Source organism: Sinocyclocheilus grahami, unplaced genomic scaffold (assembly GCF_001515645.1).
Source record: "Sinocyclocheilus grahami isolate Dianchi unplaced genomic scaffold, SAMN03320097.WGS_v1.1 scaffold1091.1, whole genome shotgun sequence".
NCBI classification, from domain to species: Eukaryota; Metazoa; Chordata; class Actinopteri; order Cypriniformes; family Cyprinidae; genus Sinocyclocheilus; species Sinocyclocheilus grahami.
This window is the reverse complement of record NW_015506270.1, coordinates 42,871-56,598: the sequence shown is the minus strand read 5'-3', so window position 1 is coordinate 56,598 and position 13,728 is coordinate 42,871. Positions and strand designations below refer to the sequence as shown.

At 34.4% G+C, this 13,728-nt stretch overlaps 1 protein-coding gene across 1 annotated transcript; it reads right to left on the bottom strand.

Annotated features, from left to right (window-relative positions):
• Positions 1-394: 394 nt before the first annotated feature.
• Positions 395-12,912, bottom strand: xpnpep1 (X-prolyl aminopeptidase (aminopeptidase P) 1, soluble). The gene is made up of 20 exons (XM_016252184.1): positions 12,783-12,912; positions 9,940-10,061; positions 8,834-8,897; positions 7,621-7,725; positions 7,254-7,346; positions 6,294-6,437; positions 6,073-6,168; positions 5,576-5,657; positions 5,263-5,473; positions 4,124-4,213; positions 3,995-4,045; positions 3,799-3,857; positions 3,472-3,549; positions 3,309-3,380; positions 3,012-3,072; positions 2,783-2,852; positions 2,526-2,699; positions 2,325-2,401; positions 1,943-2,041; positions 395-679 (listed from the first exon to the last, which is right to left on the bottom strand). Exons 2-20 carry the CDS (start codon positions 10,054-10,056, stop codon positions 560-562), a joined length of 1,863 nt encoding a protein of 620 aa, XP_016107670.1. The 5' UTR covers positions 10,057-10,061; positions 12,783-12,912; the 3' UTR covers positions 395-559.
• Positions 12,913-13,728: the final 816 nt, after the last annotated feature.

The window sequence follows — 13,728 nt, the reverse complement described above, 5'->3', positions numbered from 1 at the left end:
CAGTGGGTGTTATGTGTGTGAGGAAAACCCATAGTTTCCATAACCCGCTCGCCCTGTTCAGAAGACAGGAGGGGCCGAAGGACAACTCACGCATCCACTACATCTACACCAACCCTCTGCCTGTGGGACACGAGGAGGACAGGATCCCCCCTCACACCGTGTCCATACACACTCCACTCACGCTGCAGGACTACGCCAACAGCCCCACCATCCTGGCCCCGCCCATTTTTTACATGCAGCTGTAGAAAGTTAGTGTTTAAAGAACAATTTGCACACTGTCATGTCATCCCAAACCCGTATCACGCTCTTTCTTATGTAGAACACCAAAAGAGACGTTTAGCAGAATGTTCATGCTGCTCTTTTTCTTACAATGTAAAGAGAAACGCTGCGTATCTTTTTCCACACTGTTTAATTGTCTCATAAAACAGCTGATGAAAGCGTGCTTTACAAAAGAAGCAGAACGTGAATTATATCCACCAGAAAAGCAGATAGAACGACAGGGAAAAATCACTGGCGATCGTTACAACGATGACAAAAAAAAAATCAATCAACAATATTTTTAGACAATCGGTTGAGTTTCTCGGATCAGCCAATCCAGAGCCGCCTTCCTGCCTTGCCGCTCGAGCTCCGCCCCAATCGTCTCCCGGCATGTCTTGTGGTAGTCATTCACCCAATCACGCTGCAGGAAGACAAGTACGTATTATTACAGCAATCCAAGTTATCAACAATATTTGTCACGTAAAAATGGGCGTGGTCATTTGTACATTTTATGGGTCTTGCTTCCGGTCTCATTCGCTTCCAGCTATTTTTAGCTGTACAAAACGGTTTGTTTTGCTGCTCTATATCGCACATTGGTGTGTCTTACCATATTATTTTAGTGTATCATCTTAATTATGAACACTGGCTTGTAGTGCAAACAGTTTTACCATTTACTGCATGTTGTTATTCTTCTCATTACTGAACCGGAAGTCTGGCCCATAGGCTTACTTCCGCATTTAGGAATAAGGTGGATAATGAAAGCCATTTCATAGAGGTTGAAAGGATTTATTTACACAAATGTTGTGAATTATCACACAATAGTGCTCACAAGTTTTCAGTACACTTACATTTTTACACGTATGCCGATGTAATTTGATGTAAATTACCTAAGCGTAATGTAATAATGATGTAAATATTGTCATTAGCAGAATACGCAATCACATGTAGCCAGAAACTAACATGTTTTTTTTTTTTTGCATTAGCTAGCTTGTTCACAAGGTAACAACACAGACCCTGGCCTGTAGTTTCACAGTCAAAAACAAAACTGAGGAGATGGGGGAAAAAAAATACTGGAGACGCAACTACAACAGATGCCCATGCAACTGGAGTATTACTTTGAAAGGTTGTGCGTTGGGCTTTAATCATTTTTAGATAATTTATTAGATTAAAAAAATAAAATAAATAAACACTTCGTAACAAACAATGTTTGTGAGTTTTTGTTCATAGTTAATGGCCTACAAACAGCCTAATTGCTAAAAACACAGCATAAAGTTAGCATGCTAATTGGGGGTGTTTATACAACACCATTTTTAGCTAAAAACAGAAAACGTATGTTTTGGCCATTCATTTACACAACAACAGTGGTTTGGCGGCCCGAAAGTTATTGAAAACAATATCATCATGTAAAATACAAAAAATGTGCATTTGTAAAAACATTGACGTCATTACGTGCTCAATCTATAGGTATGTTCGCAGACGCGCAGTGTTTCTCTACAAAGTGGCATCACCAACTTCTGGCCTGGCACAAATAATACAGCGTTAAGTAGTTTTCGCAAAACTTTTCAAAAAATGCAAAGGTAAACGTTTACATTTTTAGTACATTGTTGTCATGTAAACATACCCTAACACTACTCAACTAAACCAAATTACATTTATATAAGAAAATCTGTTGGCCTGCTTTTACCTCTTTTTGTGTGAGCAGGTCTGTGTTAATCATCTTCAGCTGGATGGGGACCAAAGTGAGCGGTTCAAACGTCAGACTACCTCTGTTTCTGTAGTTATACTGAAAGAAAGGAAAGGAAAAGCTGAAACATCATACTTTAGATCTCTCAAAAGTACATTTAATAGTGTTTGGTTTAGTTTGTGCTGTTATGTCTTCGACTCAATACTGACACCTGTTGGTGTGGATGAAGCCATCACACACACACAACAACAACAACAACAAAACACTAGGACAAAAATTAACCTAGTGCATCTTTGAAATGAACTGCATCAGAAACTTAAAGTAGGCTATTTTCTAGGTATAAATATGAAAAGCTTAAGGTGTGATTTGATGCAGTCATTACCTTAGTTTTGGCGGGAATAACCAGGACAACGTTTTCTATCCGAATGCCAAAAGATCCATCTTCATAGTATCCAGGCTCTTGAAACAAAAAAAATTGTACAAGACTCAAATTTACCTCAGAAGTAATTTACAATGTATGATGTAAAGATATCACTTAAATAAGAAGAGAAAACATAAATAAAGCACGCATGCGTTTCCATACCATCGCTGACAATCATTCCAGCCTCCAGAGGTTCGTCTGCAAACGTTTTGTAGCTGATGCCACATGGACCTTCATGTACATTAAGGAAACATCCGACACCGTGGCCGGTACCATGAAGATAGTCCAACCCAGAGTCCCAGAGAGCAGCGCGAGCAAACGAGTCCAACAGGTGACCTGAACCCAAGAGCACAATCCACTGAGACAAAACCTTTCTCTCTCTCTCAAACTGCTTCAACTGTCTGATTTCAGGCTCTTACCTTTGGTTCCATTGGGAAAAACGGCAGCACTGACAGCGATGTGTCCCTTTAGGACATATGTGAAGCATTCCTGTGGAGATCAGAGCGTGGAAAGACAGAATTGTTAGCATTATAATAGCGTTTTCCGACTTTAAAAGTAGGAAGAGAGTTTGATCTCGAAGTAAAATTAAAAGAAGAAAAAAAAAAGTAATGGAAATGGCAAATCCATAGGTTCTTTGAGATTATTTACCTTCTCATAATCAGTGGGTGTGCCAAAGTGCACCGTACGGGTCACATCTGTAGTTCCATCTCTGAATACCAAAGATGAAAAAAAAATCTAATTTCATAGTAGATATTATTTGTATTTATTTTATCCCGGACAGCTACATTTTAAAATATAGACTTATAGTATATGATTAAAAAAAAACAAACAATTTTAATTATGTTATTTTAATTCAATTTCACTCAGGAACGGCTAAATTTACAAATAAATATAATCTTTTAGGTTGACTGTTTTTTTCTCTTTAGCAGTGTTTTGTGTGCTTACAAGTACTGAGCTCCGGAGTCAATAAGATAAACTTCATTTAGAGAAAGAGTCCTGTTGGTTTCTGGGAGAGGCCTAAAAAACAAGACAGAAAAGGATACTTTAAAAATAACAAAAAAATTCAATTAAATGTATTATTAAATACTAGATTATTAGAACAGCCCACCTGTAATGTATTATAGCCCCATTTGGTCCCACACTAGAGATGGTTGGAAAACTCAGCCCAACAAAGTCTCTCTGTTGACTAGATAGAAACAAAAGCTTTTCAACAGTGTATTTTTTTTTGTTTGTTGCTGCCTCAGTGTCTGCAGTTCCACAGATCACCAGTAAGCAACACCACAATCTCATATAAGTCAAAAACAAGTAATGAAGCTTTTTAAACTCACTGCCAAACTGCAGTTCTTTATAGAAATATATACACATTTAATTGAGTCACTGGATAAATTCATTATTTGATTCTTGTTACAGGTCAAATGCAGCATGTTTGACTCACCTACGCAATTCCTCAGCTTTATCTGCCACTGATATCTCTGTAACCATACCTTTGGGAATCTGTACAAATGACAAATACAAGCTCTTATATATTCTTCATTCATTCCATAAAAAAGGACATTTTACTACAAAAAAGCAGACACACTGAGAAAAACTCCTAGATATATTTCCAGTGAGTAAATTGTACACAATGATACCTCTTTCTCCAGCCAAGCAAAAAGTTCACACAGCGCCACTGCGTCTTTGATCTGTGATAAACATATTGTGATTCATAAAGAAAGAAAAAGGTGAAGATTTCTGAAATATCTCTAGTTATGTGGACTTACGTGTGCCATCTTCATGGCTTGGATCTCTGTGGGGTTCTTGACGGCTTTAGCCAGACATAAGGGTGTGTATGGGATTGCAGATCTGTGGGACTGAACGCTTACAATTGTTTAATCAATAATATTTAATCATATTCGACCACATTAGATGGGAAAAAAAAAAATCAAATATCAAGACTTATTGAAGCAATAGTTCACACAAAAATGAATATTTGGTGAAAATATACTTTTCCACAGGTCATCCAAGATGTAGATGAGTTTGTTCAGATTTGGAGAAATGTAGCATTACATCATTTGCTCACCAATGGATCCTCTGCAGTGAATGGGTGCCGTCAGAATGAGAGTCCAAACAGCTGATAAAAACATCACAATAATCCACAAGTAATCCACACCACTCCAGTCCATCAGTTAACATCTTATGAAGTGAAAAGTAGCATATTTCTTAGAAACAAATTCATCAAGACGTTTGTAACTTCAAACTAAAATATGAGTCCTCTATCTATAATATCGTTTTCTCCAGTTAAAAGTTGTCTTGTCTGAATCAGGAGAGAAATATGCACAGATTAAGCAAGTGAAAACAGTCTGAAACTGGTCTGAACAAATATTTTGCTGGGTTTTGATGTGAGAGGACAACAAGGGATGGCCTTTTTCACTGGAGGAAGCATTATTATGGATTATAGACTCATATTTTGACCTAAGAAGGTTCAAAGTTAAAATTTCTTAATAATGGATTTGTTTCTTACAAACATGCAGCTTTCACAAGACATTAATTGATGGACTGGAGTCATGTGGATTATCGTGATGTTTTTATCAGCTGTTCGGACTCTCATTCTGACGGCACCCATTCACTGAGCAAGTGATGTAATGCTAGATTTACCTAAATCTGTTCTGATGAACAAACAAACTCATCTACATCTTGGATTTAGGGGGAGAGTGAGTAAATTTCCAACATCATTTTCATTTGTGAGTGAACTATTCCTTTAAGGTTTAGAACACAGGTTGCATAGCAACCATAAAAAGACAACCATTTAACTTAAATAATATGACACATTTCTGAACAAGATGGAATATTCTGCAGGAAATAGCATCAGTAAAAACTTGCAGTCTTCACAAGCACAAAATCACTACATATCTTGACTGACCTTGGGTATGACTTGTGTAAGAGCGCAGCTGGCCTTGTCACAAATCCACATCTTTTCTTTGGGCGCCAGCGCCGCACAAACCGCCTGCAGCTCTGTGTACACAGACTCATATGGAAAACACTGTATGGTCAGTTCTGGTTTGCTCGGACTGTCCAGTTCCAAATGCTCCTGGACCGCAGGGTCCAACAGACGCTTACTGTCCACAAACAATCTAAAACAACATATGGAGCGAAGGACAACTATGAGTGTCAGATTTCATTTGAAATCTAGGAAATTTTCAGTATAAAGTGAAGAACCAGGAATGCAGTTTTACTTTATGTTGCTAATGCCGATGATCGCGTAGGCGAAAAACACAGGGTTGTACTCGATGTCTGACCCACGCAGGTTAAAAAGCCCTGTAGCGAGAAAGTGAGATTTTATTTTTATATTTTCAGTATTAATTCATAAATCTTCTATCATGCAGTAAAAAGGATGTGAATAATAAATTACATACACAAACTTAAAGATACACTAGCATTTAAATTCTAAATATTTCAAAATATTATTACAATTTAAAATAAATATTTATTTAAATATATTTTAAAATGTAATTGTATTTCTGTAATGGCAAAGTTACATTTTCAGCACCATTACTAAATTTGTCCTCCTAAATATGGCAAAACAAGCTTGTCCCTCGCGCAATCATGTCCATAATTATCAACATCTGACACAAGAGCTCTTTAATAAGAAAGTGGAGAGCGAACAAGTGCCAAGTCGTGATCTGAGCACTAAAAAAAACACACACAAAGCGTGCTGTATGGCGATACGTACATGCGATCTCATCTAGAGCTGTGACCACGAACCAGGAAATCTTCCTTTCTGCCATTTTTCCTCTCAGAGCTGTAACTTTATCTTGCCAGGTGAGACCTACGTGGGGGAAAAGCAACCACAACATTGTCTTATTTTATTGTGGCACAATCTTGTGGATGCTTTATGACTGACCTGTAAGATCATATCTCTATACTGTAAATCATCCAGTGAGATGTGCTGACCGGTGTATTTGAGGCCCAGCGTGATGAGTTTGGTGCTGGGTGGAGCGGGCCGATCCTCCCAGATGGTGTCAATGAGATTGTCCTGCACTGCAACCAAAGAGTGTCCCGCACTGCTCAAAGCTTTAGACATGCTCTTCCACTGGTCTGAAAACATGATCACAGACACATGATGCACCTGCATGATGTCTAACAGTTAAAATAATTAAGATTTCTCTCATGGCATCCACAATATTATGTGAAAACACTATAGAAGGTAGTGGTACAAATGAATAATAATAAACCTTGGATATTAATTATTAATACAATTATGTTTCTATGAAAAATAGTTTAACAGAGCATTTTAAATTCAACAAAATACAGTATATTTACACATATGTAAAGAACAACAAATAAAGAGAAATAAAGTAAATGTTGCACGACACCCCAACTGATACGAATGAAAATATTCATATAGATGTATATTCATTATTTTCAGTAGTCTAAACTAATATGCAGAAGCGTCATGCCCATTTAAACAATTAATATTCATTTGATTCATTTGACAATATATTTGTTACATGATTTAATTAAATTATTCTAATTATTAATACATTTTTAAATAAAATAATTGTATTACTATCATTTAAAAAAAAAATACTTATGCACACATACAGTATGTAAAGAATAAAAAAAATGTATCAATAAATGAAATCCCTCCTAATATGTATGAAAATATTTGTATGGATAACTATATTCATTATTTCCAGTAGTCTAGATTAATATGGACGAGAGAATGCCCATTTTACCAATTAATACTTTTAATAAAATATAAATAAAATAAATTAATAATATTACTTTAAAAAAATTGATAATTTTGAATTCACTAACATATATTTGCATGACACCCCTATTTATATGAATGAAAATATTTGTAATAATGCAGAACTATATTCATTATGGTCTTGTCGTTGAATTCCTTACCGGCAGCAATGATCCAAGGATCAACTCCCACTTTGGAGTTTTCTGGAAGAATGCTGACGAGCCAGTCCTCCTGAGACGGTGTTTCCTTCAGCCCTGACAGTACAAAATGTCATACTCATTTTCGGATTGCTCTTTCGAACAATGTTGTATATTATACACTAATCAATGTAAAGCTCAAGACTGATTTATGTAAAGTCATGAAGTACAGTCACAAATTCAGGAATATATTCTAATAAATGTTTTGCAATGGCTTATGAAAAGCAGCACTTTGGCCGACATGCTTTCACGATTATGTAATAGCAATTTGATAACAAAAGTAATGACCTAGCAACCGCACATCATAAAACTATGCTAACATTCACTGTACCCATTTTCATCAGAGTCCAGTTATTGTCCATCTGTTGGCTGGCCTGCAGGAAGTACCGCCCATCTGTCCATAGAGCAGCATGCTGTTCTGTCACAATAGCAGTACCTGGAGCAAGCATGTTTATAAATTACAGCGCCTACATTTATAAATACTGTTTATAAGGCTTAATGTTTATAAATTACAGGCTGCATATTTACAAACCACAGGCTCTATATTTATAAAGTTATACACGTCTATACATCACAGGCTGTTGATTGTTTATAAAACAAAAGCTGAATGTTGAATGATTATGAATCACAGGATATATACGTTTACAAATCACAGGTTAAATGCTTATAAATCACAGGTTGAATGTTTACAAATCACTGGCTGTATACTTATAAATAACATACTGTACATTTATAAAGCACAGTTTGTACATTTATAAATTCAAAGGCTGTATATTTATAAATCATGGGTTTAATGTTTAAAAGGTTGAATGTTCATAAATTACAGCCAGGCCACAGGCTCTATTTTTATTAGGTTACATGTATATTTATTACAGGTTTATTAATCACAGGCTGTACATTTCTAAATTCACAAACTGCATATTTATAAATCAAAGGTTTTGTAATGCTATATGTTTATAAATGTTTATAACAAACAGGTTGTGTTCTTAAATATCTGTACATTTCTAAAAATCACAGGCAGTAAGTTTAAAAATCAGACTCTGTTTATAAGGCTGAATGTTTATAAATCACAGGCTGTATGTTTACAGTACAATATACAGTATAATACAATTTAATATTACTATTATTTTTATTACATTATTGTTTTTAGTCGTAGTATATGAGGGAAGTTGGTTTATGCTTCATCCTGCCCTTGAATGAGCCACACATGGGCCACCAGTCAAAAACATCTGGCCACACCACTGAGCTGTAAATCATGTATGACAAAGCGGCCTCTCAAAGTCATAAGATATAACCTCAAATCCTCATAACCTCAAATCCATCAAAGAATGGGTGGGAAAGTTTTACTTCCCCACCCATTCTTTGAGTGAATGATATTGGGGTGGGGTGAACTGCATTGTCTTGTCGTGACACTGTCAAGAATTGTCAAGTTTTTCTTTTTTTTTTAAATCTGGGATTATACTGTCTGCTTATGATCTATTTCTATTTATATAAGTAAATTATATAAAATTATATAAAAGTGAATACTTTGAAGTTACACACACCTGCAGAGCCGTTGAATCCGCAGATGAATTCACGTCTGCAGTCACAGGGCGCGATGTATTCACTCTGCAGAATGAATGGATGCAGTGACAAAAAAGAGAGAAATAAAGGGAAAAAGTGAGATCAGCTCTGTCAGCAATCAGTCCTAATTACTGCTAATTTAACCAGCCAGAATGAAGGAAAACACTCAGCAGGAGGTCACACACTCTCTCTCTCACACACACACACACACACACACACACACACACACACACACACACACACACACACACGTAATCAGAGGTAATTTCATAATCAGAGTCAGAGAGGAGGGGGTGAGGGAAGCCCATCCACTTACACAATAGAAATTAAAAGGCACATCAGGGACAAACACACATACAATAACACTGCAGCAGCTGAAGTGAATGATGTAATTTGGTTCTAGAGTGTTGAATGTTTATAAGCTTAAATGTTTATTTATCACAGGCTGTATATTTTTAAGTCACAGGCTCCATGTTTATAAGGTGGAATGTTTATAAATCACAGTCAGTATTTTTTTTTTCACATAACAGTCTGTATGTTTATAAATCAGGTTGAATATTTATACATAACATGCTGTGTTTATAAATCACAGGTTCAATCAAGTTATATAAATCACAGGTTATATAAATCACACTCTGCATGTTTATAAGTATGAATGTTTAGAAATCACATGAAGTGATTTTTACAAATCACAGTCTGTACATATATAAATAACAGGTTGAAAGGGTTAGAGTTTGAATGCTTAAATCACAGGCTATGTGCTTAAAAAACACAGACTATGTTTGTAAATCATGGTCTGTACATTTATATATCACAGGCTGTTAAGTTTATAAATCTCAGGCACTATGAAATGTTTATAAACATGCAAAACTGTATTTATACAAATGACAGTCCATGTATTTATAAATCACAGGCTATATGTTTGTAAATCACAGGTTGAATTGTCATAAGGCTGAATATATATCTATCACAAGCAAGTTGAGATGTTTATAAATCACAGTCTGTACATTTCTAAATCACAGGAATCACATTTGTGGAGCCCAGCTCAAAGGTTTTTACAGCAGGTTTCAGTGTATTGATATATCACCTGATGTGCATCTCCTGATGGGATGATGTACGCTTGGATGGGCTCTGTGATGTACTTGCTGTTCTTCATGGCCTGGCGGAGCTGCCTGAGCAACTCCACTGTGATCTTTGGAGACATAGCGTCTGTTGAGAGAAAAAGAAAGTCAGACTTAAATTTACACACCACACAATTGATGACATCTAGTCATCACCAATGACTACCGTGTGGGAAAAAAAAACAATCAGCAATTTGCCAATGTAATATTTCAATCGATATCTAATTCTAATAAACATGACCTTTCACTTTCAGACCTATGTTAACCAAGACCAAAAAAAACAAACACACAATGACGTAAATTTTTTCAAAACATTGTAAAAAATGCAACCTTGATATTAGATTATCATAAATTAAATCCACTGCTACTGACATCAGATCAGTTTACAAGTCTATCGACATGATATATCACAATTAACAAGTTACCAAAGCACTGAGAGATCAGACATCTACACGTTTCTGACTGTGCAAGTGTATGTATAACTGCAAAAAAAAAAAGGCTTTTGTGAACATAAAGAATTACCTGCAGCCATTTTCCCTCTGTGATCCAGAGAACTTACTGGTAAAGTGGAGCTCAAAGTTGGAAAGATATGAGATTGTTAACTTGTACCTTGCACAGGTACAATAGCACCTTGCTCAGGTGGCATAAAGCGACCATCCCATAGTTAAAGATTTACTGTCTACGTCTTCTTGTCCTGTGACCACGCAACCATTTACCAAACTTTTTACAAAAGACTACCACTAAACCTTCTCTTTTAAAGATCCCATTTTCTGTCATTGTTATTAAAGAATGAGGGAATCAAATTAGTGAATGAATTAATGAATAAATAAATATTCTGATTCAAGTTTACACTATTCCTATGAGGGACTATATTATCATTTATTAACAATAATCGTAGTAATGTTGTGGGAAAGCATGGTTACTATAATAATATTTTAAAAAGATTCCAGGATACTAAAGTTATAGATATTTCAAATATCTCTTATTACAATTTAGTTTTATTTCTATTTATGTATACATATTTTAAATGTGTTTTTTAGTGTTTTTAGATAGATAGATAGATAGATAGATAGATAGATAGAAAAAATGGATAGATAGATAGATAGATAGATAGATAGATAGATAGATAGATAGATAGATAGATAGATAGATAGATAGAAAAATTGGATAGATAGATAGATAGATCGATCGATAGAAAAAATGGATAGATAGATAGAAAAAATGGATAGATAGATAGATAGAAAAAATGGATAGATCGATAGATAGAAAAAATAGATAGATAGATAGAAAAAAATGGATAGAAAGACAGAAAAAATGGATAGATCGATAGATAGATAGATAGATAGATAGAAAAAATGGATAGATCGATAGATAGATAGGATAGATAGATAGATAGATAGAAAAAATAGATAGATAGATAGAAAGATAGATAGATAGATAGAAAAAATGGATAGAAAGACAGAAAAAATGGATAGATGGATGGATAGATAGATAGATAGATAGATAGATAGATAGATAGATAGATAGATAGATAGATAGATAGAAAAAATAGATAGATAGATAGAAAAAAATAGATAGATAGATAGATAGAAAAAATGGATAGATAGAAAAAATAGATAGATAGATAGATAGATAGAAAAAATGGATAGATAGAAAAAATGGATAGATAGATAGATAGAAAAAATAGATAAATAGATAGATAGATAGATAAGATAGAAAAAATGGATAGATAGAAAAAAATAGAAAAAATGAAAAAATGGATAGATAGAAAAAATAGATAGAAAAAATGGATAGATAGATAGATAGAAAAAATGGATAGATAGAAAAAATGGATAGATAGAAAAAATGGATAGATAGAAAAAATGGATAGATAGAAAAAATGGATAGATAGATAGATAGAAAAAATAGATAGATAGATAGATAGATAGAGATAGATAGATAGATAGATAGATAGATAGATAGAAAAAATAGATAGATAGATAGAAAAAATGGATAGATAGAAAAAATAGATAGAAAAAATGGATAGATAGATAGATAGAAAAAATGGATAGATAGAAAAAATGGATAGATAGAAAAAATGGATAGAAAAAATAGATGGATAGATAGAAAAAATGGATAGAAAAGATAGATAGATAGATAGATAGATAGATAGATAGATAGATAGATAGATAGATAGATAGATAGATAGATAGATAGATAGAAACACTATGTCCTGGGCTTATTCATTCACAAAATAAAAGTTACAAAGCTCAAAAGCTCAAAAGCTACAGCATCGACAGGCCAGTGTTACATCATCCAATCACGTCCCTGTAATTATCATATCGACAGCTGATTGGATAGAAGGGCTTTACAGTTCAACAATATAAACAATCTAGATTTAAACAGTCAGTTTTTAAGCATTAATTTAGACGGGAGATGTGCAGTGTACGAGGACATAACAACGTATCAATAAACTTAAAGTTAAACCCAAAGAAAACTTTGTTAGAATTTATTTGTATTATGTTTTGTCCGTGGTAGGTGTGCCAGTCTCCCGTACCGTTCATCCAAATACAACGCTTTCAAAAACATAAAATATATTAATCTGCAAACATACTTGTTTTTATTTATGTTTCACTCACTATTTATTAAATATTAGCTTTTCCTTTCAAAGGAAGCGCCGCCGCTTCTCCGTTTATCAAAACACACGCATGTTATGCAAGCGACAATAACAATAACAGTGGTGTTGGCCTCGCGCTGCACAATCCACTGCTGCTTTCTGAGCGTGGAGCACACACAGTGAGCGACTGACATCGAACAAGTCACCAGTTACCTTAGAGAAGCGAGCCTTGAGATGTAAACTACAGGTAAAACTCTGCTGTTCCTTGTGTTAGTGTGCAAAGGAAGCTGCCATTACAGTGAAGCCGTGTGCGCTCACGTGACAGACGGCCTCTTCCAGTCACATGGCGCGTACAGCGACTCGCCCACTTTAGTTCTTGTTAATATTTTGAATTAAATTTTATTTTCATATTTTCTGGGTTCACTTACATTTTTTTTAGGTCTACTCATTTTGTTTTGTGTTTTTGTTATTTTTATTATTTGTTAATTATTTGTTAATTTATTAAAGTAAAAGTAAAAGTAAAAGTTGTTTTAATTAACATGTTAATATATTAATAATTAGTTATTAATATAGCCTATGAATAACTACTGAATAAGGTATATGGGTTGGGTTAAGAAGAAGTCTCATATGCTAACCAAGGCTGCATTTGTTTGATCACAAATAAAGTAACAATTTTGTGAACAGACATATAATACAATTATTAAGTTTATTATTAAGCTATGCTTAAAAATTATTAAGCAGTATTAAGTTTATAATTGCTACAAAAGTAGGTGGGTTGAGGAAACAGTATTTAAAGATATGTATTACAATTAATATCTAGATAAAGTGCAATGAAATAATCACTTAAAGTGTTTTTTTGCACTTTTCTTTACACTAGTCTGAAAAAAAAAAAAAACTTTATGGAAAGCCAAATAGCCAAAATCTCACAATTGTGGATGAAAAAACAATGTTTTGCCTGTAGTGTCAGAATGTTTATTTGTTTGTTTGTTTGTTTGTTTGTTTGACCAGTCAGCTGTCAATATGATTTTACTTATTTCAACTATGCCATATAGGCAGCTACAAAGTTATTTTGGTACTATATTTAGTATGCAATTATATAGCAACACCTTTTCACCCCCCCCCCCCCCCCACACCCACCCCAAAAAAAAATTTTTTTTAT